Source organism: Capra hircus, chromosome 15 (assembly GCF_001704415.2).
Source record: "Capra hircus breed San Clemente chromosome 15, ASM170441v1, whole genome shotgun sequence".
NCBI classification, from domain to species: domain Eukaryota; kingdom Metazoa; phylum Chordata; class Mammalia; order Artiodactyla; family Bovidae; genus Capra; species Capra hircus.
In genome coordinates, this window is record NC_030822.1 from 58,018,225 (window position 1) to 58,045,392 (window position 27,168).

Below are 27,168 nucleotides of genomic sequence, written 5' to 3' on the forward strand. Positions count from 1 at the left end.
TCAGTTGTCTAGTGAGCAGGTCGAATGTGAGTTGACCTGGTTTTGACTCTGAAGCTCCGGGGAGAAGCTGCAGATTTCCGGGTTGCTCGCTGTCTGGCTCCTTTGCAGCTGTCACCGCACACTAACAGTCCTGAATCCTGTCCTCAGGTTTCTGGGGGACGGTTTGTTTTTTTTTAATCATTGCAAGGTTTTCACTTTATAAAGTCCTGTTTGTGTACCTGCTAGCTTCAGACTGTTTCAGATGTGCTGTTCACCTGAAAGACTGGTGTATTCAGGATGGACACCCAAACCTCAGAACTCAGGTGGAATTCTCTCCTCAGACCTTTCCCCTTTGAGAGCTGTAATTTACCTTGATTATGTAGCAGTGCCATATCGTAGGTATTTTTAGACATACCTCTTTATTCATCTGCTAAATTAGAGAGAGTCTATAGGAATACCTTGTCATGGGCAAGGTCTTGTGCTCGTGCAGAGGGCCAGGGGCTGCTAGTGTTGAGCGGGGTGTGTGAGCCTGCCCCTGCAGTGGCTGCTGGCCGGGGGGCACGCCGCCCTGCTTCCCTGCGGCAGTCTGTTCACCTTTCTTTCACAGTCTTCTTCTGAACCTTTCTCCTCTGCTTTCTCTCTGTGTTTTGTGCCCTCTTGTGGTAGGTGATGCTGAGCCCTGCCATGCAAGGGGTCATCCTGGCCATAGCTAAAGCCCGTCAGACCTTTGACCGAGATGGGTCTGAAGCAGGGCTTATTAAGGTATCTCTGTTTTGTCTTGTTTTTTTAATTATAATTTAGTTAGAATTAGGATTAAATTCTAATCCTTATACCACAGGGATCATAATCATGGGGCAGTGATTATATCAGATGCTGAAAAAGTGTTTTTCATTGAAGTAAAATGTAAAACTCCCTTCACTGCCCGACTAACAGCACAGCCATCCCACGGCACTGAGGGCTCCTCCTCTCGTGGCACTAACGCAGCCTCAGTGCTCAGGTCACACCCGGCCTGGAGTAACCTCCTTGTTCTTAGGAGGCGCCTGTTAATAAAGCTGTGAATGAGACCTTGCCTTTGTAATTTGGAGGCCATAATATAAGAAAGTAGGCCATGCTTTTTAGGGTGCTTGAATAGAATTTAAGATTCTTAAATACATTTATTTGGATTTTTAAATTTCAGGTCCTTGATACTCAAAGATATGGCTGAAACAATTAAAACTTTTGTTTTTCTGAGCACTGTATGAGGAAAATAATTTTCTTGTGAGTACAGGATGTCTCTTGTGCCAGAGGAGTTTTGTCCTTTTTGAAAGGCAAAGAGATTATAGGTTCCAGTTGCCTCTGTCATTCCTCAATAAGAACTTCTTAGAAGTCTTCTTAGAGTGATGAAAACCTCCTTAGGCAGCGGTTTCTGTGTGTGTAAGCCCACCATGCCCCCTTTTCTGACTACCAATTCTGTCTTCAATAGGCATTCCATGAAGAGTACTCCAGGCTCTATCAGCTCGCCAAGGAGACCCCCACCTCTCACAGTGACCCTCGTCTTCAGCACGTGCTCGTCTACTTCTTCCAAAATGAAGCACCCAAAAGGGTAGTAGAGCGGACCCTTCTGGAACAATTTGCCGATAAAAATCTTAGCTATGATGAAAGGTGAGAAGGGAGTACTTTGGGGAACCACCCTTCCTTCCATTTTGACTAAGTCCTCTGAAGGGGAAACTGTCATTGCTTTCTTAACTTTGTCCACAGATCGATCAGTATTATGAAGGTGGCTCAAGCAAAACTGAAGGAGATTGGTCCAGATGACATGAATATGGACGAGTACAAGGTGAGGTCTTCACTTTACATCTACAGAGCAAACATATGAATTTCTAAGGCAACCCTAAAATTAAAAAACAAAAATGTAAGGAGGCCGAGCTGTTGAGACATTTGGGGCTGTCATTTATATGTTCTTCTCGCGCATGCTAAGTCACTTCAGTTGTGTCCAACTCTTCGTGACCGTGTGGACTGTAGCCTGCCAAACTCCTCTGTCCGTGGGATTCTCCAGGCAAGGATACTGGAGTGGGTTGCCATTTCCTTCTCCAATATGTTCCTCCTCGTATAGTAAATTATATATACGCACAAATATACTTATAATCCAATTTGTACAACTTGTAGTAATACTAATAAACTTTATATATAAGCTATAAAGCAAACAATTTTATATTATCGCCAAGTGACTCCCACTGCCTCTCAGAAAAAGCTGAGTCAGAATGAATGATCTTTTCTTAACCCTTTGAATGGCCAGTTTCTTTATGCCATTCTCTTCAGCCTATCAGCACTTCATTTCCCTTAAATACTCACTTTAGCCTTGTCCTAGGCAATGCAATTCGTGACTTCATGGGTTTGGTTTGCTTTAAATAATAGTCTTCTAATATTTCTGTATTCAAATCTAAATGCATTTTATGCATTAAAATGCATGCGTGACTACAAATTTCCAAAAACGAAACACGTCATGTAGGTACGACACTGTTGGGTGCCACCTTGGTGTGCCCTGGCCCCCACCCCCCACCACCCCCCCAGGCAAGCTTAGTGTTGTTCCTGAGATTGGAGTGGCCCTGACCTTTTGTCTTCCCTCGTCTGAATGGCTTCCTCAGGACTCAGGAGGCCATTCATTCAGACCAGAGCTGAATGACTTTGGCGTGGGTGTTGGAAGTTAAGATCCGAAATTCTAAAGCTCACGTGAAAGGAATGTTTCTGTTCCTCGGCAGCAGGAACAGGACATGGAAAATTAAGGTCGGCGGTAGACTTTTATCATAAATGTCCAGTACTTTATTATCTGAAAGCTTTTGTGTCTGCTGTTTTTGTGCCGGGCTGTATGAGCTCCGTAAGTATTAGTGCTGAGTTTGAAGCTTGCTATGGGGGAAAAGGTAGTAGTTTCGGTCATAATCATGAATGGCTGTCATTCCTTTTCAGAAGTGGCATGAAGATTACAGTTTGTTCCGAAAGGTGTCTGTGTATCTCCTGACAGGCCTGGAACTCTACCAGAAAGGAAAGTAAGTGGCGTCTCATGTTACCGAGCATGCTGGTTGTGGATGCCCACCAGGAACTCTCAGGACCAGAGCCCCTTCCACACACACCCTGTGTCTCTACCTTTCTCAGTGTTCTGCTTCACGTTTGCACTGAACATCACACATGTGTCTTCATCTTCTATATAATGATAGATTTCTTGGTTGAGAGATATAATGGCCAATTTTCTTTGTGATAAATGAAAATGTACTCAGATGGTGAATTTTAGAGTCATCGTGGACCGTAGTGAGCCTCTCGTCCACTTCCTTGTTGTAGAGTTGGGAGAAACAGAAGTCCAGGGAAGTGCCATGATTTGCCTTGAGCTTCCCGGCCAGTTTGCAGGGGAGCTGAGGCTGGCTGTGGTCTTTGGGCCTCAGGCTTTTCCAGCTGCACCATGCTGCCTCCATGCTGAAGACTTTTCCATCCCTGCAGCCGGTTCCATTCTTGTATTAGAGAGCGATGGGGACTAAGCCCTGGGTTTGGGAAAGGAGCACTGAGCTGTTTTTCATCAATAACTTTCTCAGGTACCAAGAGGCACTTTCCTACCTGGTGTACGCCTACCAAAGCAATGCCGCTCTGCTGATGAAGGGGCCCCAGCGGGGAGTGAAGGAGTCGGTGATCGCTTTATACCGAAGAAAATGCCTTCTGGTGTGTACTCTTGATAAAGCCTGACGATTTTTGTGTTTTATTGTATTTATTTACCTCTGTTCCTAGAAGCCAGGAAGAAATAACATAAAACAACAACAACAAAAACCCTCCTGCAGGTTTTAGATTGTGCTAAACCCTCAAGAGTAGTTTTACCTTGAAATAGGTGAAGTCACTTCAGTGAGCATCATGCTGCTTCCGCCCCTGATAGGACTTGGGTGAGAACCGCATCTCCCCTTTGGGTGCCCTTCATGTGTGCCGCCTCACAGCTTATGTCACACGCCTCTGCTAGATGGTGAGTTCCTTGAGCATAGGTCCTTTTCTCAGTCAGCCTGGCACATAGTATGCATCTAGGAAACGTGTGTTGTCTACGTTCCCTAACTAATAAGCTAGTAGATGAGAAGCTTTAGTGATGTCTAAAGAGACTCCAGTTTTTAAAAGGTTTGAACCATAAGGACTGGTCCTGCTGTTCTGTTAACGTCCTTGTCACAAACCACAGGAGGTCTAGTGCGGTCGTTTTGCACTTGGCTGCTGCGTGGGAAGGCGCACCCATAGTCTGCCTGCCTTCCCAGGGGTCCCTCCAGGTGCTTGTCATCAGAAAACTGCAGAGGCAGCTTAACCTCAGGCTAAGCTTGCATTGGGCCTCCCTGCCACCCAGCAGGATCACCCTCCACCAAGGAGGAGTCAGGCCTGCATTTCTGCCACTACCTCTTGTTAATGCCAAATGGAAGAGATTAAGTTGTGACATGTATGTATCTCAAAAGCTTTATTTTCTGATTATACTTGGATTCCTGTGTCAGTTATAGATATGGCAGGGCACTTTGAAGCTGAAAAGGGAGCCTTGTAGATTTGATGGACCGCAAATGCTTTTATTTTTTAAATCACCAAATAGAGATTACGTTTTGAAGGTCCTGCTCAGCTGCCACGGGAAGGCAGTAGTAAGGATTTGGCTTCTTTCCATCTCTGGCTCTCAGCTCCCGGTTTGTGTCAGAATCGCCTAAGGGGCTTTCACATGTTGGTGGCCCAGGCCTCCCCCAGACGGTTAGACCAGTCTCCTGGTGAGGGGACTGGGCACCACCTTGTCTTCTGCAGGTGATTTTTGATTTTTGGTGAAGACTGAGAACCATCGAATAGGTCTTTTGGTAGAAGCAGGTGTTAAATATGACCTTGACTTATAAGTTGAGGCCACTTGGTAAGAGGCTTTGCTGCATTCCGATCACCTTGGGAGCATTTAAAAAGAAAAATCCCAGTGCCTAGGTCAGCCAAATACCAATCAAATCGGCATGAGTGCATTGGGGCATCTGTGGTTTTTAAGGATCCCCAGGCAATTCCAATGTACAGTGAAGTTTGGGAACTACTTGTTTAAATATTTGTCGTCTTTCTGAGACTTTTTTCCCCACTGTTTTTTATCCATAGGAGCTGAATGCCAAAGCAGCTTCTCTCTTTGAAACAAACGATGAGCACTCTGTAACAGAGGGTATTAATGTGATGAATGAGTTAATCATTCCCTGTATTCACCTTATCATTAATAATGACATCTCCAAGGATGACCTGGATGCCATTGAGGTCATGAGAAACCACTGGTGCTCTTACCTTGGGCAAGATATCGCAGGTGTGTTGTTTGTTGCCATTGCCAATAATTTTTAAGACCCTTGAGAGTTCTAGAAATGACAGTTGGACTAACTCTCTAGCAGCGGTTGTCAAACCTTTTTAAGGGATTGGAATCCCCGAGCATATAAAGGCTTGAAAATTACATCTGTTGTATTGAAACAAGGAACAGGACCCTGAACCCCTGTCCTTAGCCTCCCCTTACCTCCTCTGTGGTTGCTGAATCACCTCCACAGCCAGCCACACAGTACTATTTGAAAAAAAAAAAATCACTGCTCTCCAGCAATGTTAGACTGCTGTTACTTTTCCGTCTGCCAAAATCTGAACTTGAACTTTGTAGTTTAAATATTTAAAAAATCTCTTTATGTTGCTTGATTACCAGTCGGTGCCATAGTTAAATTTTCCTGTGACTTGAAGTTGCAAGACATAAACATTTTATTAACTGCGATGCCTTCAAGGTTAATAAATTAGTAAATGGGATGTTTGTGCCTGTCCAAAGCATTTTGGAAAGGGAGCCTAAAACTAGATATTTTTAGGTGAGTTTAGTTGCCTTAGAAAGTTGTTATGTATCCTAATATGAAGCCTCTTTGTTGCTCACTGATGTAAAGATATTCTGTTGATTTGTCAAAGTGTTCAAGTTTATGATATTTATTGAAAAAATCTATAATAGTAGCTAAGAATTTCATTTTAATGTTTTCAGTTTTTGTTTAAACTATGTGTGACATAGCTTTACTTAATGCCATGTACACACTGGTATATTTTAATTGAAGGATGAGACCAGCGTTATCTTTATTGCAGTAGTATGTTTACAGCACATTATATTTATGGTACTTTCTCAAATTTTAAAGGATGATTGATTAGAAGACATGTCCATAATGAAGTGAATATATAGTGTTATCCTGCTGCATGTCAGATGACTTAAAACAATGACCTAAAACTTTTCTTAGTCGGCAAATAGGTCTTTGCTCTTGATTTGGTCTGAAGGAATAGTCATTTGTCATTAGCTGGCCAGAGCAATGCTTTGAACTTGGAGGTTGTTGCGGACTTACTAGTTTTAACTCAAAGAGATTTATTTAGCTGTATGCTAACCATGCATTTTCCCTCCACAGAAAATCTGCAGCTGTGCTTAGGGGAGTTTCTACCCAGACTTCTAGATCCTTCTGCAGAAATCATTGTCTTAAAGGAGCCTCCAACTATTCGGCCCAATTCTCCCTATGACCTTTGTAGTCGATTCGCAGCTGTCATGGAGTCAATCCAAGGAGTGTCAGCTGTGACAGTGAAATAAGCCCCTGCGTGTTGAAGACCCAGCCTGGTCTTTGGTTGACCGTCTGTTGCACAGAAGTCTGTTGTCACAGTGTTCCCCCTGGGAAAGGGATTAGGTGGGAAAGTGAGACTCAGATCCAGATCCTAACTATGCTGTGTGTGTCAAGAAGGATTGAAAATGAAACTGCACTTTTTAGGTACAGAATCATAGAAGCGATTTCACAAAAAAAGGCAGGAACCAGTGTGTTACTTCGTTGACTTGTGGCAGAAGTCCTGAAATGTCTCTTGTCTCTACAAGACAGCCTGGGTTTTTCTGAGCCTCAGAGTATCCTTCAGGCATAAGTATTTTTGACAGCAGACTAAAAGGGTGATTCATCAGGACCTGAACTGTATGAACAGCTACTCGTTATTTTATCAGATACAGATGACATTAAAAAAAAATTTAACTGCAAGGGAGGAGATGAAAAAATGGGTTGTTGCCTGGCTCTTGACAGGAGATGAAAAAATAGCTTGTTGATGAGCCACCACCCTTTCACGTGTGGGTAGAACATAAGGTCATGTGGCAGTAAGATGCTGAAAAGTCAAGAAGAGCTGCCTCTCCTTTCTTTCTTCTATTTTATTTTATATTTTTAATTAAACCAGAAAACCTCATACCCAGTCCTGAGTGAAAGAAAGGAGAAAGCATTAAGGACATCAGACGGAATAGCAGCGTTGTGAAACTTAACTAAAGATCACATTTTCATAGTTGTTAACTATTGGAAGGTAAAATTTTCTAGCATCTGAAAATGGCTAAGGCTGCTGCTGGTCCAGAAGAACATTTTGACACCCCACCCCCTTTTTTCCTTTTAAAAAATAGGGGATGTGGGTTTGTAAAAAGAAAAAGAATATATATATATATGTGTATATGTAGAGAGAGAAATATCCCATTGACCATTTTTAAAAGGCTCCAGATTGGGTATTGTGTTTTAACCAAATTTTAAAGATTACCAGGGGAATTGTGGGAGGGTCAAAGACTTGCTACAACTATGCAGATTTTATAAATGTGCAATAAAAGTATTTGTTTTATCTTTGGTATGCAGTATGGCCTTTGTTTTCATATGTTCTATTTTGGAAATGGATGGACTCAGTAAGCATTTCTCATGTTTCAGTTTTTCTTCTTAAAAAGAAAAGGGCAGATTAAAGGGTTAAGAAGCTTGATGGGAATGAGAAGTGTCAACTAAAAATAGTCACAACCTGAAAGCAGAGAGTGGTTTTATTCGGTGGGAATTTTTAGAACTTCAAGCCTGGGAGGCAGCCTCTCAAGTAGCCCTGAGAAACTGCTCCAGGGAGGCGACGGGGAAAGGAGTCAGGTTATGTAGAAGTTTGTACCAGAGAGGTAGATAGTCTGAACATCAAAGATTACTGTTAATTAAGGAAAACCAGCTGTCACAAGGAGTTTGCATCTATGGGAAGATGCCAGCATCTGGGCTCACTGAGCTCGTTCCTTCCATATGCATCTCAGCTGTCTGGGGGCGTCGTTCTCCCTTTTCAGGCCCTCTGGGCTCAGAAGTGAACATTTGGAGGGCCTGAATCACAGATGGCTGTGACCTCCTTTCTGGATATGGCAGGAGATACTCCCATTTCACAAAGGCAGGGCTCTTCTTGAGCAACACCTAGTGGTGTGTGATTTCATCTTATTTGCTGGTTGCGTTGCATGTACGTGTATTCACATCATAATTTGATTTAGAAGGCAAAAAAGTTATTTTCTTGAAACTGAATATTTTATATTTTGGTCAAATGAATGGTTAAGCCATCTTTTACAGATATTCAGAGGTGCTTTTGTGTTTTAAAGCTCACTGCAAAGATTTTTTTCATGGCGAAATGATTAATTTTCTTACTCATTGATTGTGTGTGTGCTAAGTTGCTTCAGTCATGTCTGACTCTGCGACCCCATGGACTGTAGCCCACCAGGCTCCTCTGTCCATGGGATTCTCCAGGCAAGAATACTGGAGTGGGTTGCCATTTCCTCCTCCAGGGGCTCTTCCCTACACAGGGAGCAAACAAACCCACGTCTCTTGGCATTGGCAGGTGGGTCCTTTACCATTAGTGCCACCTGGGAAGCCTTTTACTATTTACCATTTTCCTTTTGCTTTTAAATCCCTGTCATTCCTGAGTGCTGTGCATAGTTATGTAACAACCCTGGGATGATAATGAGGACTGTTGGCTTGCCCAAGGTCACAGGTGTCCTAGGTAGTGGAGCCAGGACACTTGTCCTTGGTGCATCTCACTTCATAACCTGTGCTATTAACAACTACTTGACTGCCCTTGGAAGTCTTGTAAGATATTTTGTGTTGTGCCTTTTCACATTAGTTATTTCCTGATCAGCTTTTGAAAATCTACAGTTGGTGAAGAGAGGAACAGCTGGGCATCTGTAGTGGTGGATCTGCTCAGACCACCCAGCGTGGTGCTGGGGCTGCTTTAGGTACTGCTTGATTTCTTTTAGGATCAGGAAAGTGCCTCAGGCTAAGAATGGTTTTACTTATTTCAAGGGTTGTGAAAAAGAAGGATGAGCGAAAGGGATGTTGGGGACAAGGTGGGAAAAGAACCAACCTGACTCTTGACCTGGAATGATTCAAGAGTTTGGGCAGGTTACATGACTTCTTCATGACTTCCCTGGAGACTGGGATTCGCCTCTCCCTGATTAACTGGCATTGCAATCCTTTTCTGTTGGGGTTTGTTAGCTCTTTAAGAACTATTGTTCAGTCACTCAGTCGTGTCCGACTCTGCGACCCCATGGACTACAGCACATCAGGCTTCCCTGTCCTTCACGATTTCCCAGAGTTTGCTCAAACTCATGTCCATTGAGTTGGGGATGCCATCCAACCATCTCATCCTCTGTCATCTCCTCCTGCCTTCAATCTTTCCCCGCATCAGGGTCTTTTCCAATGAGTCTGCTCTTCGCATCAGGTGGCCAAAGTATCGGAGCTTCAGCATCAGCCCTTCCAATGAATATTCAGGGTTGATTTCTTTTAGGATGGACTGGTTTGATCTCCGTGTAGTCCAAGGGACTCTAGAGTCTTCTCCAGTGCCACAGTTTGAAAACACCAATTCCCTGATTGGGTTGGACAGTTAGAGCCCATATGCCACAACCGAGACCCACTACAGCAAATAATATTTTAAAAAATAATCTCTTGGTTCTTTTTTATGGCAGGAGTCCAATTACTAGCTCTTGGGTAGGGTGTTTTACGGTTCTTCAGAGGACGCTGTGCAAAACCTCCGCATCATTCCCTGGTGCAGCTCTGGGGCTTTCTGACTGACCCCTCCCAATCTCAGCTCCTGCTCTCGCCAGCCCCACCTTCCAGCAGTGCTCCGGACAGTGCCACCCAGACTGCCTGCCCCGGCACCCATTCAGGTTACAGAAGACCTAGCCATCCACGCACCAGGAAAGGCAGCACTGGTGCTGCCCCCTCGCCCCACGCAAGCCAGCCCCCGGCCGCGGGCTGCTCCAGTGGAGGTCAGGCACCCTCCTCTGTGCCTCTGTCACCAGGAGCTTCTGCCGCTCAGCAGGGTGGGATGGGTGCATTTCAGATACCGTCGTTCCTGCTGGGAGCAGCTGCATCTGTGAATGGTTCTCCTGTGGTCCATCTGCCTGCCGCCCCCCTCTCAGGGAAGGGTGGAGACATCACAGTGCTCCCGACTGTTGCGAATTCCCTTCCAGGAATCCTCCCTGATGAGTCTGGGTACTTCTTTTAGGCGGACTGTGTGAAGGGTGACCACCAGTTTACTTCCTAGCAGCAGAGTGTTGAGCCCCTGCCTTTAGAGTGAGTACTAGTACTAAGTCAATTCACTCGTATGCAGCTCTTTGCAGGCCTTAAGGACTGTAGTCCACCCAGCTCCTCTGTCCAGAACACAGGGCTTCCTGAAGAACCCAAGGCATATGTCACCCATTGGATTTAGCTTTGAGGTACTATTCAAAATTCTGGGCAACTATAAATATGGACGAGGTAGCAAGAACACCTGGCTTTAAAAATAAATCCATCAATTAGTTAAGTGGGATGTGATTCCAGTTTCTTTCAGTTCTATATCAGAGGCCAGTGACTGCAAACATTTTCCGACCTCTGAGTTTTGTATTACCCTAACCGTGGCTGCTAAGACACACCTCCAGTCCAGAAGCCCATGAAATTATTTCTGATTTTCCTCCCATTCCAAAATGTGTTTCACCCTTGTGACTTTCCCCTTAGAGTTAGTCCCAGAGGCTCAGAAGGGTAACAGATGAATATTTTAACAGGAACTTCCTGGAATGCCTTCTTTGCAAGTGGTGAAATGTTCAGATTCAAAGGAAGGCCAGTGGAGAAGATAGCACGGAACTCATCAAATTCTAACGGCATCAGGTTTGGCAAGTCCCTGAGTTATTTTCTTACAATGCCTTGCACATAATAAAAGCTTTTGGCTTGAAACCTTAATTGATTGATGTCCCTTTTTGTTTCTCATACATATGACAACACACTTCTCCATGTGTAACCACAACAAAGAAATGTTTTTAATGCTAATTTGCCACAAATGTATGAGAAAAGACTGAGCTGAAGCTAAGATTTAATGAGTTCTATTTTTATTTCTCATTATTTTCCCTACAAAGTAGGTAGATAAGCACGGTGGCAGTTTTAGGTGAAAAGCATCTTCTTCCTCAGATTCTTTCCCGAAAAGTAGATTCTGTCCAGAATGCAGATCACTTCCTTCAGGGGATGACATGCTATTGACTGGGAATCAATCAACAGGGCCTGCTCCACTCCCGAATGTTTTTTTTTAATGCCTTTGTGTCCTTTTTAAAGGAGAGTTAGAAAAACACTTTTTTTTTTCTCAACAGATGTTTAGTTTGTGCCCTTTCTTTGCAGAGGAAGTCATAATCACATGCTGATGGAAAACATCATCAGCACCTGCACCCTAGGGATTAGGGTGAGGGCTGCAAGCCACCAGCAGGAGCAGGTGAGCTATCTGACAACAAAGACCCTGTTTAGACCCCAACAAATGCACGGAGAACGAGATTTTTCTTATAGGTCTTTTTTTCTTCTGCTGCTGGGATGCTAGTTTCTCCTTTGTTCTGGTGGATTGTCAGCAGCCCACCCCCGTGAAGCAACCACTTGGCGCGATGAAAGAATGCCACAGCATCCAAACCTTGGATTCAAGTCTCTGCCAGCTAATTACTCACTGTGGGCATGTTGCCTAAATTCTTCATTTCCTCATTAGGAAAACAAATAATATCTGTTCTCCCCAGCTCAAAAAAATGAAAAACCATCAAAATAACAGTAAATAAAGCACAAGATATGTGAAAGTGCATTGTCATTCTTAAACCCCACCCAGCTGTGTGGCAGGGATATGGCACAGGGACAAGGTGTTAGGAAAGGGGTGTGCTCCTGCTGCAGGTCAGCTGAGCTCCTATTCCTGGCCCCATGCTTGGCTTCCTGTGGTTCTAAGAACACAGATAACGTTCTTCAGGAGAGAGATGGAGAGAGAAGAAAGTGTAAGGCAAGGTCTGGTTCCTTCCTACTTCACCAGCCTTCCCTTAAACTTTCTTCTCTCTCCATCTAGAACTGCTGTCCACCCTTTAGCTTTTAGCCAGTTACCACTTCCTTAGGGTACCCACTCATCGAACCTGACTAGGTTAAATTCCTCCTATTGCATAATCTTATAGAACTATGTGGTGGTGGTGGTTAATCACTCGGTGGTGTCCGACTCTCTTGCAACACCACAGACTGTGGCCCGCCGGGCTCCTCTGTCCATGGGATTTCCCAGGCAAGAATACTGGAGTGGGCTGCCATTTCCTTCTCTAGGGGATCTTCCCCACCCAGGGATCAAACCCATGTCTCTTGCATTGGCAGGTGGATTCTTTATCACCAAGCTACCAGGGAAGCCCATGAAACCATGTACCTTCCCAAGTTTGTAAAGTCTGTCTCAATTAACAATTTGCACCGATGTGACTCCCTGTCAATATTTGTCTCCCCTAATTGCCTAGAGGAGGGGCAGGGACAAGTTTTGTCTTACTCCTGGTTGCTAGCACAATGCCTGGCGTGTGGTAGGTGGACAATAATATTTGTTCAAAGAGATGGATGAATGATGACATGGGTCCTCCTTGTAGATCCTATGGGATCCAAGGAGAACTCTTGGATATTTGAGCTTCACTCCTGATTGAAACTTGGCCTCGAGATCTTTGAAATGTAATCGAGAAAGGGTAGTTGATAAAATGAACATCAAAACCAGAGAAGGCCAGAATACAAAGTTGATGCAATCCCAATCCCCTTTTATACTCAAAAAGTCATTTACCTAAGGCTTTTGGATCTGTGTATGTGAAATGAACATATACAAAAGGATATATGTAAAAGGGAGAAGAACTTTCTGGAGAAACCGATCCCTACAGGATGCTATTCTGGGTGAGAAAGTAAGTGAGTCAGGTACTGCAAAGTTGCGCCGGGGCAGCTCATTTCCTCAGAAAAAATAAAGGGAACCGCTATGGGCTATGCTGGCAAATGGTTTATTCTTGTGTTGGTGTGTGCATATTCTTGCTTGAGCAATGGCTACCTCAAGATGCCAGGGCTCTTCAATCAAGAAGGAGAAGCATCTGAACACAAGCAGTACAGCCTCAGGGCAAAGTGCACCACCAGCGTGTGGAGGGAGGGTCTCCTCCGTCCTGCGAGCAAAGGTGCCTTTGAACTTGGAGAAGCAATCTATCTGAGGACATTGGAACCATCACCCTTAGTTGTACTCCTGTGGGAATTGTCGATGGGGGTCAGTGGTGACTCTCAGCCGATTAGGGGAGTGGGAGGCAGATGGTAGTGAAAGGAAGAGGGCGGGTTTGCAGGGTAGTTTCAGCTGATGAGTGGGTTTACGAGCAAGCAGGAGGCTTCCTCTTGAGGACCTGCAGAAATTCTTAGGGAAGATTTGGGGTGGATGGTCAGGAAAGGGGGACAAGCAAAGGAACTGGGGTCATTGTTGTGAAAGGGACTTTATTGGCAGCTACAGCCTAGGTAGGCCATCTGACATTTGGATGAAAATGTAAGGGATTTATGATGTGAGTCTGCATATGGTAAAAGGTAGTTCCAGGAAGCTGACAATTCTTTCCAGGTATATGCCCGTGTTGGGCAGTCCTTGGGCACAGCCACGCCAAGGATCTTCCTAGTGTCAGTGCTGAAAGTGCCCTGTTCTGGGCAAACCAGGATTGTTGGTCACCCTATCACTCACACCATTTCTTACCTTCATGTTTTGGAGACAGAGCAGACCTCATACAGCCTCCTAACAGAGCAGAAATAAGAATATGTCTTCCCTTTGGAATATTAAGAATCTATAGATATATTGTGATGCTCCCTTTCAAATCATGCACCTGAAGCTGAAAATGAAAGCAAGGAGGGTTCCTATCCTGAGATGTTATTCTAGGCCAATATTTCATTTTCAATTGCCGAGGTATATTCTTAAACTTTTCTATCTACATGTAGAGTAGACTAGTTTTTCTAGGATGGATGCAATTTTGTAATGTTTTCCTTGGTAATAGAAGAATCAAGGATATAATCCATAAGTTTAAAAGCATTTTATGTAAATAAAATCTAAATCAGATAAATATGCTTTTAGAAGCTGTGCTTTGATTTTTCATTCTGAAATTAGGATCATCATATCACTAAGACAGTCAAATTCCTGAACAAACAGGACAGTGACCACCACCCCTAAAATGAGGCAAACAAATATAGAGTGAAGAGGGTAAGGAAGAAAAAGGATTCTACTGACATTCCTCTGTCCCAGAGATTCCTTGGCAGAAGCTTGTCCTAGATGAGCAGGGTCCTAGATCTTGGCATTAGGTAGAACGAGCCTTCAGATACCTCTGCTGGAGCACAGGATGGTGGGGCTGTTGTAGGAACAGCCATGTGGGGAGAAGTCACATCTTCTTTTCCCAGGCAGGCTGAGAAGGCGAGGAGTAACCCACCAAGGGCCAGGAAAACACCAGCAGCCCAACCCAGGTAGAGGGCATCTCCGAACTCCCACCGAGGCACAATCTCAGGGATGCTGTCATCCCAGAAGTCTTGGATTGTGGCGTAGGCCACCCAGGAGACGGGAAGGAGGGTAGTGGCCGCAGCTGATGCCTCCAAAGTCCCTCCCAGGAGGCAAAGCCTCCTTTTAAGCACCCGTCTGATCCTATGAAACTGGAAGTATTCAGCTCCAAAGCCAGAGAGCAGAAGCCCCACGAGTCCGAGCCCATGGGAGGCCACCATGAGGATGCGGGATGCCTGGAGCTCCCGGGGCAGAGACAGGAAGGACTCAAAGGCCTTGCACACAGTGGCGACTTCCTCCTGATCCACGCAGACCTCCCAAAGCCCCATGGTCCAGGTCTCCATTTCGTTCAGCTCCAGACTGAGAGTCTTCCACTGGGGAAGGACAGTGGTGACGCATAAGCAGACGCAGCCAAGGAGAGAAAGGAGCAGTCCCCCTAGCTGGATTTTCCCCTGGAAACTCCAGGACATGGTTGCTCCCACCAGAGAATAAAGGCAGAAAGCAAAGGAGAGGCGGCTCAGTGACTGCGTCAGGCAGGACTTTTGGGAAATTGAGCGGAAGGACTTTCACGTTTGGAGAGGGTTCCTGTTTCAGTTTTCTAGGCAGCTGGTGCCAGGAACTTGGCAATGTTTGGGTTTAGGGGGTGTGCCCAAGATTGGATGTGGGGGTGGACCCTGGGGGAGGGGCCCATGAGAGGCAAAATAGTCAGATAGTAAACCATCAATACATATTTGATGAGTACATTCAAAAAATTACTCCCCAGGTCCAAGAAGACAAGAATGATGTTCTGGGAATACACACTTATGTAATCTTTCTGGAGGGTAACATGACGTCATGTTTTACACTTTTTGTTGTTTTTGGTTAGTTGCTAAGTTGTGCCCGACTCTTTGTGACCCCATGGATTGTAGCCCATCAGGCTCCTCTATCCATGGGATTTTCCAGGCATGTATACTGGAGTGAGTTGTCATTTCCTTCTCCAGGGGATCTTCCTGACCCAGGGATGGAACCCATGTCTCCTGCATCTCCTGCACTGGCAGGCGGGTTCTTTACCTCTGAGTCACCAGGGAAGCCTTTTACACTTTAAAATATATACACGGGTGCATGCGTGCTCAGTCACGTCAACCATGTCTGACTCTGTGGGACGTTATGGACTGTCACCTGTCAGGCTCCTCTGTCCATGAGATTCTCCAGGAAAGAATACTGGAGTGGGTTGCCATGCCCTTCTCCAGGAAATACATGCATACTTTGTCCCAACACCCTACCTCCAAGAATTTACCTTAATTTATTGTGAATATATACAAAGATGTATGAAAATACCCTTTGAACTAGTGTTGATCATTGTGTATTATTATATACAGTTCAGGAGCTGTTTTAAATTGATGTAGAAGAAATTTTAATGACGTGAAAAATGTTTTTGATATGTTAAGTGACAAAAACACTGACCAAACAATATTTACGTTCACTTTCAGGTTCACTTTCACAAAAAAGTGCATACATCTGTATCTATATGTATTAATATGTATGTGTGTTTGTACATATATATGTATGTGTGTGTGTATTTATATATACATATATGTGTGTGTATGTATATATATATATATATATATATATATATATATATAATATACCACAACGTGTTAACCATGGTTATTTTTAGTGGAAAGAGCATGGATAGTTTTTTATTTGTGCCTGGGAGGGATTGGGGGCAGGAAGAGAAGGGGACGACAGAGGATGAGATGGCTGGATGGCATCACGGACTCGATGGACGTGAGTCTGAGTGAGCTCCGGGAGTTGGTGATGGACAGGGAGGCCTGGTGTGCTGCGATTCATGGCGTTGCAGAGTCGGACACGACTGGGTGACTGAACTGAACTGATGTATTGAGTTGGCCAAAAAACTCGTTCGGGGCTTTCCATAACGTATAATGGAAAAGCCCAAATGAACTTTTCGGCCAGCCCAACATTTTATACATTTTACAGATTTAATCATTTAGTGATTTCGTAGGCAGAAAGAAAAAAAAAAATCTATCCAAGGAGTTTATTCAGACCCAGAATATAGCAGGAGGTAAGCGCTTCCACTTCCGACTCAGCTATAAATAGATGGTAGTCACACCAGCTTTCTTTCCTAGTTGTTGCTGCTGACAAGAGGCAGGTTCCGACAGGAAAGGAAATAATTCACATTTACTGAGTGTGGCTGAAAACCAGACTTTTGGCCAGATTCTTTATCCTTATTTAATGTTCACACCCGCGCTGTGAGATACACGTTAGGTAGCTTGCCAAGGTCCCCCAGCTGGTAAGCAAGAGATCCAAGTCTCGAACCCAGGGCTGGAGCTCTGATGTTTCCCGTTTGTCTCCCGCCAGCGCAGAGATGCTTCCTGCCCTGAGCCTCCGCACTGGTGACACAGCATGCCGCTGTGGGCTCATCTTTATGGCAAAATATGAAAGAAAACTGGGCTTTATTATATTGAAGACATAAATGTTGACCAACGTATTCCCCTATTTACATTTTAATCTGAGTGCCCTGTAGTACACTAGGAGGTGAAAAGAGGGCCTGGGATAGTAAGGGGAAAGCATCTGAAAAAACAGTACCTTGACTTAACCTCAATGACACCTCAATGCTTAAGCAGCCTTATTAACTTATCAGTCTTGTTGGGGTGGACAGAGGTGAGCAGAATCTTCTGGAATGTCTCCTTTTCTTTCATGTTTTATTATGGCAAATTTCAAACATACATAAAAATAGAGCAGATGGCATAAAGAAATCCCGTGTACTCTCACTCAGCTTCAGAAATTATTCACTGATAGCAATCTTGTTCCATCCATACCTGCAGCCACCGCTCCCCGTCCGTCCTTTAATCCTGCCTTGAAACAAATGGGATGCTCTTTTAAATTGCAGTCTCCTTCTGCTGCTTTTCCAGCAACCACATGTTCTAATCAAAGCGATGGTAAAATATTATGCTTCCCTGGAAACACTGTCTGCTTGTTCTATATCCATCCAGAGTTGTGTTTGACACTTTGTTTGCTGAATCCAGGCATGCCACATGTGTGTGAGACATGTTAGGTCAGGAGGCTTTCTTTCAGACACTGCTCCTTACTTCTTTGGCTTTTCTTCAGAGCCCTTTCTTGTGCAAATCTGTGAGTTAGGAGATACACAAACCAGGATAAGTATGAATTATAAAAGAGGTCAGGTAAGGGAAAACAGAACCCATTCATTTGTTAATTTCTTTAAAAAAATTTAAAATAAATATTTGGCTGTCCCAGGTCTTAGCTGTGGGATGTGTGATCTAGTTCCCTGACCAGGGATCAAACTCTGGCCCCTGCATTGGGGGCATGGAGTCTTAGCCACTGGACCACCAGGGAAGCCCCTTAATATCTTTAAAATTTTTTTAAAATTTATTTTTTATTCAAGTATAGTTGATTAACAATGTTGTGTTTCTGGTACACAGCAAAGTAATTCAGTTATATAAATATATATATATATACACACACATATAAATTCTTTTTCAGATTCTTGTTTGTTGTAAGATATTAAATATAGTTCTCTGTGCTATACAGTAGGACCTTGTTATTTATCTGTTTTGTATGTAGTAATGTGTATCTGCTAAACCCAAACTTCTAATTTATCCCTCTCCCCCTTTCCCCTGTGGTAACCTAGGTTTGTTTTCTGTCTGTGAGTCTATTTCTATTCTGTCAATAAATTCATTCATACCATTTTTTTTTTTAGATTTCACATATAAGTGATATTATATATTTTTCTTTCTCTGATTTATTTCACTTAGTATGATAATCTCTAGGTCCATTCGTATTGCTGCAAATGTCATTATTTCATTCCTTTTTATGGCTGAGTAATACCCATTGTATATATAGTACATCTTTTTTAATCCATTCATCTGTCAATAGACATTTAGGTTGCTTCCATGTCTTGGTTATTGTAAATAGTGCTGCTGTCAACATTGAGGTGCATGTATATTTTCAAATTAGTTTTCTCCAGATATATGCCTTGGGGCTTCCCTGGTGGCTTAGAGGGTAAAGCATTTCCCTGCAATTTGGGAGACCCAGGTTCAATCCCTGGGTCGGGAAGATCCCCTGGAGAAGGAAATGGCAACCCACTCCAGTACTCTTGCCTCCTCCATGGATGGAGGAGCCTGGTAGGCTACAGTCCATGGGGTTGCAAAGAGTCGGATATGACTGAGCAACTTCGCTCACTCACTCACTCATGCCTATGAGAGGGATTGGTAGATCATATGGTAACTATTTTTAGTTTTTAAGAAATTTCCATACTGTTTTCCATAGTGGCTGCATCAATTTACATTCCCATCAAGGGAACAGAAGGGTTCCCTTTTCTCCACACCCTCTCCAGGATTTCTTATTTGTAGCCTTTTTGATGATGGCCTTTTTAAGTGGTATGAGGTCAAACCTCATTGCACTACTTTTGATTTGCATTTCTCTAATAATTAGTAATTTTGAGCATCTTTTGACCTACTTTTTGGCCATCTGTATGCCTTCTTTGGAGAAATGTCTATGTCTTCTGCCAATTTTTTTGATAGGGTTGTGTGATTTTTTGGTTATTGAGTTGTATGTATGAGTTGTCTGTGTATTTTTAAAATTAGCCCCTGTTGGTTGCATCATTTGCAAATATTTTCTCTCAGTTTGTAGGTTGTCTTTTCGTTTTGCTTGTGGTTTACTTTGCTGTGCAAAAACTTATAAGTTTGATTAGGTCCCATTTGCATATTTTTGCTTTTGTTTCTATTGCATTGGGAGACTGACCTAAAAAGACATTGTTATGATTTACGTCAGAGAATGTTTTGCTTATGTTTCATCTAGAAATTTTATGACATCACGTTCTACACTTAAGTCTTTAAGCTACTATGAGTTTATTTTTGTGTATGGTATGATGGAGTGTTCGAACTGCGTTGATTTACATGGCAGTCCAGCTTTCACAACATTACTTGCTGAAGAGATATACCACCCCCCTGCCCCCTGCCACATTGTATATTTTTGCCTTCTTTGTCGAAGATTTATTGATGGTAGGTGTGTGGGTTTATTTATGGGCTCTCTATTTTGTTCCATTAATCCATATGTCTGTTTTTGTGCCAGTACCTTGCTGTTTGATTACTGTAGCTCTGTAGTACTGTCTGAGGTCTGGGAGGGTTATGCCTCCAGTTTTTCTCTTTTTCATCAGTATCGCTTTGGCAATTCTGGGTCTTTTATTGTTTCATATAAACTTGAGCATTATTTGTTCTAGTTCTGTGAAAAAATTTCATGGGTAATTGGAAAGAAATCTCATTAAGTCTATAGATTGCTTTGGGTAGTATGGCCATTTTAACAGTATTAATTCTTCTAATCTGAGAGCTGTTAATTTCTTTTTCTTAACGCAGTTCATTTGTACTTGGGTACATTGTGGGTAGCAATCCCATTCCATTCCCTATGGTCTTTCCTGTTCTTCCTGTCTGACTCTTCTTTGTCCTTTGTTGGAAATTTGAAGGACAGTCTTTAGCTTATCCAGTGCTCAGGAAGAGGTGGAACTTCTACAGTTTAGTTTCTTAGAAGAAGATTCCAGAACGTCAACCTAATAACTCTTTCCTAATAACTCTTTTCCTCTTAGTTCAGATTCCTTCTTACTGTGAAACCTCCCTGATTCAATCTGAGACTGGGTACTCCTCCAATATTTCTTCTGCCCTTTGTATATTCCTTAGAGGTAGATTAAGCTTCCAGGGCTGTTACTTGTACAGATCCCTTCCAAAGGCTGCAGTTGGTTTTGTATTTTTTATTTTACATTCTTTTCCTTAAAGACTCCTCCCCCTCCTGACAATTGTGTAAGAGTTAGTTAGGTCCAACAACATCTGGATCAATCTCTTAACTACCTCCAAGATAGTAATGACCATATTTTCCTGAGATTATTTATTCACATATTTAGGATTCCCAGCCTAGCAGTGTCTGTCATATAGTAGTTGCTCAATAAATATTGTTACAAGTTTTCAGGAATTTCACCGGCAGGTCCTTCTTTCCTCACTGGGCATTTGTTAGTATAAATATTTAGATTTCAAGGAGAGGCTGACAGGTCCACCAAACAAAAGTTGGTTAATTTTCTAGAGAGAGGCACTTCTCAAGATATTATGGCTTCCTGTCTCAACCCCAAATTCATTTCCTTTATTATGTCACAGGAAGATTGTCCTGCCTCACTAGTATAAGCAGATTGTCCCATGGACACTTAAAAATGACAAGGACCTTCAGGTTAGCATCCACTTGGGGTCTACCCTCTCAATGTACCTTTAAAAATTTTTTTGAAAGCATTTTAATCAATGCAATATATGTTTATTGTAGAAAATATAAAAATCAGGGGAAAGAAGAGAATAAACACCATCAATTCATCACTAAAAGTTAATTTGGTATACATACTTTATATATGTATTTGTATATTTATTATTTTTAATACTGTAAGTTTATAAGCGTGAGCAGAAATGAGAATATCAGGAATCCTTGCAGTTGGTCACAAACTGGAGTAGGCGTGTCACACATATTCACATGGTAGCACTTTGCAGTTACAAGTGGGAGACGCTGCTCTCATCAGCTTTTTATGTGGCAGCCAAGTGCTGGCAATTTTAATTAGGTCATTTCATACTTGACGCTCATACTTGTTCTGAGAACACCTTGCAAATTAATTACTCTTCTACACCTTCCCCAATAAGGACCTTATTTTTGTCTGAACCAAGTTTACATGTATGTTCATTTTTTCTTTAGAGCTTTATAGCTTATAAAGCTTTATAATTAACCCTGTGTCCAGATCTGTGGGTCGAAAGATTCCCTGGAGAAAGAAATGGCAACCCACTCCAGCATTCTTACCTAGAGAATCCCCATAGACAGAGGAGCCAGGCGGATTACAGTCCACAGGGTGGCAAAGAGTTGGATATGACTTAAGTGACAGCATGCAGGCATGTACGCACAGAGTATATTGTGAACATCTTTTAGTATGTAACACACTTGAAAAGTGAAACAAATTTTTTAAAGTTTTGATAAAATTGATTTGTGACCTCTGACAGACAGTACTAAGTATCATGTTCCACTCCATTCAGTACTAATGTTATTTATACTTCAGTTCAGTTCAGTCACTCAGTCATGTCCGACTCTTTGCGACCCCATGAACTGCAGCACACCAGGCCTCCCTGTCCATCACCAGTTCCCGGAGTATACCCAAACTCATGTCCACTGAGTCAGTGATGCCATCCAACCATCTCATCCTCTGTCGTCCCCTTCTCCTGCTGCCCTCAATCTTTCCCAGCATCAGGGTCTTTTCAAATGAGTCAGCTCTTCGCATCAGGTGGCCAAAGGACTGGAGTTTCAGCTTCAGCATCAGTCCTTCCAATGAACACCCAGGACCAATCTCCTTTAGGATGGACTGGTTGGATCTCCTTGCAGTCTCCATGGGACGCTCAAGAGTCTTCTCCAACACCACACTTCAAAAGCACCAATTCTTCTGCCCTCAGCTTTCTTTATAGTCCAACTCTCACATCCATACATGACTAATGGAAAAACCATAGCCTTGACGAGACAGACCATTGTTGACAAAGTAATGTCTCTGCTTTTTAATATGCTGTCTAGGTTAGTCATAACTTCCCTTCCAAGGAGTAAGCATCTTTTAATTTCATGGCTGCAATCACCATCTGCAGTGATTTTGGAACCCAGAAAAATAAAGTCAGCCACTGTTTCCACTGTGTCCCCATCTATTTGCCATGAAGTGATGGGACTGGATGCCATGATCTTCGTTTTCTAAATGTTGAGTTTTAAGCCAACTTTTTCACTCTCCACTTTCACTTTCATCAAGAGGCTCTTTAGTTCTTCACTTTCTGCCACAAGGGTGGTGTCATCTGCATATCTGAGGTTATTGATATTTCTCTCAGCAATCTTAATTCCAGCTTGTGCTTCTTCCAGCCCGGTGTTTCTCATGAGGTACTCTGCATATAAGTTAAAGAAGCAGGATGACAATATACAGTCTCAGCGTTCTCCTTTTCCTATTTGGAACCAGTCTGTTGTTCCATGTCCAGTTCTAACTGTTGCTTCCTGACCTGCATATAGGTTTCTCAAGAGGCAGGTCAGGTGGTCTGATATTCCCATCTCTTTCAGAATATTCCACAGTTTATTGTGATGCACACAGTCAAAGGCTTTGGCATAGTCAATAAAGCAGAAATAGATGTTTTTCTGGAACTCTCTTGCTTTCTCTATGATCCAGCGGATGTTGGCAATTTGATCTCTGGTTCGTCTGCCTTTTCTACTTAGGTAATATAAATAATATAAATATATATTTAATAAATGTTACACATACGTATGGTGCTTCCTAGGTGGTGCTAGTGGTGACGAACCCGCTTGCCAGTGCAGGAGAGACAGGAGATTCATTCCTGGGTCAGGAAGAGCCCCTGGAGGGCATGGCAACCGACTTCGGTATTCTTGTCTGGAGAATTCCATGAACAGAGGAGCCTGGTGGGGTACGGCCCATAGGGTCGCTAAGAGTCCGACAGGGCTGAAGCGATTTAGCACGCACACACTCACACACTCATAAATAAATAAATAAACATACATACATATAACCTATGCAATATGAAAGGAGTGCGATTATGGGCATACTTTTATTTATGAGGTGATGCCACGTCCTTGCACAACTGCAGAGAGTACCATTCACATAAATTCTGATGGTCACTGCAGTCCATGAGAATGAATACTTAACGAAAAAAGATCAAGATGGGCTCCTTGGGTCTTCAGGCTACATATATTTCACAGGAAAGCGTTTTGCAATTGAGAAAGGTTCACTTGGGACTGGTTATTAAATAAAACCATTTCACTTCTAGTGAAAAACCGGCGGGAAAAGACCAACTACTTCAAAAGGAGCTAGTAAACGCGTCTACGCACAGTTTGCCAACTACGGGACACCGTGGAAAGTCCCCGCCAGGATCGCCGCGGTGCCTGCTGGGAGCTGTAGTGCAGCCATCGCTTTTCGTGAGGGGATCTGGGCCCCGCGAGACTCCGTTTCCCGGCAGGCCGCGCGCCAAGGCAGCCGGCGGGACGGGAGCTGCCGCGCTGGCTGCGAGTGACCCTGTCAGTTTTGATTCTTGTGGTGGCGATGGCTTCGTTCGTGACGGAAGTCCTGGCACACTCCGGGAGGCTGGAGAAGGAGGATCTGGGCACTCGGATCAGTCGCCTGACCCAGCGGGTGGAAGAAATCAAGGTGAAGCCGGAGCAGCGGGCGGCTGGCTGTAAAGGGACGGAGGGAGGAGCCAGAGTGGGTGCAAGTATGTGGGGTGAGAAAGGGGCTTAGAGGGGAGCCCAGCCTGGGACTGGGACTGCGGAGCCGAGGAGGCTGGGACGGTGGGAAGAGGCGGTGGCTGGGGCAGTATTGGGAGTGGGGTTAGGCTGGGGAGCTATGGGATAGGGGGACGAAGGGAAGGCGGTGGAGACCAGCAGAGCAGGGAATCTGGGACTGGAAGCCCGAGGCGTCTAGGGCGCGGGGGATAGCAGCTGGATAGAAACGAGGGCAGCGTCACCCCACCCCTCTTCGGTGTGTAGTTTCCTCCTCTGTATGATTCGTGGATGAATGTGATAGCTTTGGGAGGATTGTACCGTTCTCCTCCCTGAATTTTTGTCATTAAAAACGTATCAGGACTTCATTAAACTCAACTCTCTTCACCCCCAGGCCTTTGAGACTATGCCGAGTGTTATAAAACACGTGAATAGCACTTCTTTGGATCTTGCTGTCTTGCAATTGATACAAAAACAAAAGGCACCTAACCACACACAGTTTCACTTTGTACTACTGTCATTACCTTACATTTGTTACTTGCCACATCTTTGTTGCTTTCTTCAGTTCAGTTCAGTTCAGTCGCTCAGTCGTGTCCGACTCTTTGCGACCCCATGAATCGCAGCACGCCAGGCCTCCCTGTCCATCACCAACTCCCGGAGTTCACTCAGACTAACATCCATCGAGTCTGTGATGCCACCCAGCCATCTCATCCTGAGTCGTCCCCTTCTCCTGCCCCCAATCTCTCCCAGCATCAGAGTCTTTTCCAATGAGTCAACTCTTCGCATGAGGTGGCCCAAGTACTGGAGTTTCAGCTTTAGCATCATTCCTTCCAAAGAAATCCCAAGGTTGATCTCCTTCAGAATGGACTGGTTGGATCTCCTTGCAGTCCAAGGGACCCTCAAGAGTCTTCTCCAACACCACAGTTCAAACGCATCAATTCTTCGGCGCTCAGCCTTCTTCACAGTCCAACTCTCACATCCATACATGACCACTGGAAAAACCATAGCCTTGACTAGACGGACCTTAGTTGGCAAAGTAACGTCTCTGCTTTTGAATATGCTGTCTAGGTTGGTCATAACTTTTCTTCCAAAGAGTAAGCGTCTTTTAATTTCATGGCTGCAGTCACCATCTGCAGTGATTTTGGAGCCCCCCAAAATAAAGTCTGACACTGTCTCTACTGTTTCCCCATCTATTTCCCATGAAGTGATGGGACCAGATGCCATGATCTTTGTTTTCTGAATGTTGAGCTTTAAGCCAACTTTTTAAACACCTTGAAAAGAGTGTACCCTGTGGATTTAAGAGAGCAAGTTTGGCACTGAACCATAAAGGCACAAAAAAGGTTTTATTTTACTAAAATGATTTCCTAAGTGTTAAGTATTCATGTCACTGGCATCTCCTGGAATATGGCTTTAGGATTTTTCATTGCTTTTTTATATGAAGGAAGGAGGACCGACTGTTAAGCTACAGGCTCCTCCCTGTTCTGGAACTAACTTGCCTTTCTCCAGTTTATTTTCCCATCCAGACAGATGAGAATTACTTTCTATTCTCCAAGCAGACCCACTTTTCCCCTAGTTCCCAGATTTTATTTATGTTGCCACCTCTCCATCTTTTACCTGTTAGTATTTCTACTCATTCTTTAAGTTCCATCTCAAATGTAGTTTCGTGTATGAAAAATATCCCCATTTACCCTTAGGCAGAGGTGCTCTGTTTCTCAGTTGTGCTTCTGGAGTACCTGAACTCTTGTTATATTGTATTTCTGTATTCTGATTACTTAGGTGTATACTCTTTCCTACCTAAAAGGAATTTATTTGGGACAAGCATAATTTCCTTGGTTCAGTGGTAAAGAATCTGCCTGCAGTGCAGGAGACACAGGAAACGTGGGTTCGATGCCTGGATTGTGAAGCTCCCCTGGAGGATGAAATGGCAACTCACTCCAGTATTCTTGCCAGAAAAATCCCATGGACAGAAGAGCCTGGTTTACGCTCTGTGGGGTTCAAAAGAGTCAGACATGACTGAACAACTGAGCATGCACATAAGCATCATTTATTCTTGTCTCCCAAACATTGACTAATTCAGTGAAAAATATTCAATAATTTATTAAATTATTTTGCATTAAAGGAAATAATGGAACTCAGATCAACTTAGGGTTTTAAGATTGTGTGTGCTCAGTCACTCTGTTGTGTCCAACTCCATAGCCCCATGGACTGTAGCCTGCTAGGCTCCTTTGTCTGGGGAATTCTCCAGGTGAGAATACTAGAGCAGGCTGCTATTTCCTACTGTAGGGGATCTTCCCAACCCAGGGATCAAACCTGCATCTCTTGTGTCTCCTGCATTGGCAGGAGGATCCTTTACCACTAGTGCCACCTGGGAAGCCTGAATTATTTAAGATTAGGTCTTGTAATTTTATAAGCAGGAAAATAGACATTCATAAATCAATTGAGGTATACAGATTATGGTCTTAATTTATTCATTTACTTTTTTTCCTATTAGATATATGATTAAAATTAGTGACTGTAGTCTGAACTGATTTGATTCAAAATGAGAATTTCTGACTCTGCCTTTCTCTTTTTCAGTGTTTGTACAATTCTTGGGCACTGTTGGGATTTGTTGATCATTGTCTTCTTGTACCCTTGTGTTATGGGACTCTTAACGGTAGGAGAAATGTTTTTTTCAGAGAAACCCATTGGCTTGGAGGGAAAGTGAATGGGTATGAGTAACTGGCAAAAAGGCCCTGACTTGGAAGATACCTAACAGAAGACGAGCTATATATTTTGAGAGTTCCCTACTCATCTCATTGTAACTTTTTTCTTGTATAATAGGGCGAGGTGTGCAGTATGATCAGCAAGAAGTACAGCGAATTCCTGCCTAGCATGCAGAGCGCACAGGACCTGGTTACCCAAGTGGATAAGCTATCTGATGACATTGGCTTGCTGAAATCTAGGATAGAGAGTGAGGTAAGAATAGTTGGTTATGTGGGATAGGTTTGTAGGGAGAAGGTTCAGCTTCCTGATTCCAAAGACAACTCAGTTTACAACTTTTTAAAAAATCTTCATTTTTTTAAAAAAAGAAAAGTTATTTATTTATTTGTCTGCACCAGGTCTTAATTATGGCATGTGGGATCTAGTTCCCTGACCAAGGATTGAACCCTGGCCACCTGCTTTGGCCGTCTTAGCCACTGCAGGGAAGTCTACCAGGGAAGCCAACACCAGAAAGGCCTTAATACAACTTTTAAAGACCTCACTTTCCTTATTGGTGAATCGAAGTTGAATTAGATGACCTTAAGGTAACTTCCAGTTTTAAAATACAAATGTTTTCCAAAACTATATACAATTTCTTTTTTATGG

At 43.4% G+C, this 27,168-nt stretch overlaps 3 protein-coding genes and 1 long non-coding RNA gene across 10 annotated transcripts in view; 3 read left to right on the forward strand and 1 right to left on the reverse strand.

Moving 5' to 3' along the window:
• USP28 (ubiquitin specific peptidase 28) overlaps positions 1-7,609 on the forward strand; it is a 69,911-nt gene extending 62,302 nt beyond the window's left edge. For 5 of the 7 annotated variants that reach the window (XM_018059758.1, XM_018059762.1, XM_018059759.1 and 2 more), the window contains exons 20-26: positions 646-741; positions 1,442-1,620; positions 1,717-1,795; positions 2,923-3,002; positions 3,540-3,663; positions 5,077-5,272; positions 6,378-7,609. In XM_018059758.1, the coding sequence (XP_017915247.1) occupies positions 646-741; positions 1,442-1,620; positions 1,717-1,795; positions 2,923-3,002; positions 3,540-3,663; positions 5,077-5,272; positions 6,378-6,553 (930 nt within the window). In that variant the 3' untranslated portion in view covers positions 6,554-7,609. The remainder of the gene's footprint in view (positions 1-645; positions 742-1,441; positions 1,621-1,716; positions 1,796-2,922; positions 3,003-3,539; positions 3,664-5,076; positions 5,273-6,377) is intronic. The other 2 variants (XM_018059763.1, XM_018059764.1) reach the window with 2 other exon arrangements.
• LOC108637640 lies at positions 10,033-11,820 on the forward strand. Its single transcript, XR_001919185.1, has 4 exons — positions 10,033-10,331; positions 10,799-10,901; positions 11,403-11,493; positions 11,596-11,820. It is a non-coding gene; the product is annotated as an uncharacterized LOC108637640 (long non-coding RNA).
• Positions 14,319-15,011, reverse strand: CLDN25 (claudin 25). The gene has a single exon (XM_005689465.2). The coding sequence runs from the start codon at positions 15,009-15,011 to the stop codon at positions 14,319-14,321; it is 693 nt and encodes a 230-aa protein (XP_005689522.2).
• Positions 23,556-27,168, forward strand: part of ZW10 (zw10 kinetochore protein) — a 34,967-nt gene continuing 31,354 nt past the window's right edge. Inside the window, exons 1-2 of the mRNA XM_005689464.2 lie at positions 23,556-23,752; positions 26,644-26,778. Coding sequence (XP_005689521.2) covers positions 23,648-23,752; positions 26,644-26,778 — 240 coding nt within the window. The 5' untranslated portion in view covers positions 23,556-23,647. The remainder of the gene's footprint in view (positions 23,753-26,643; positions 26,779-27,168) is intronic.

Bases quoted from the DNA above. Each gene is read 5' to 3' on its own strand.
- CLDN25 (XM_005689465.2), bottom strand. From the start codon at position 15,011: ATGTCCTGGAGTTTCCAGGGGAAAATCCAGCTAGGGGGACTGCTCCTT.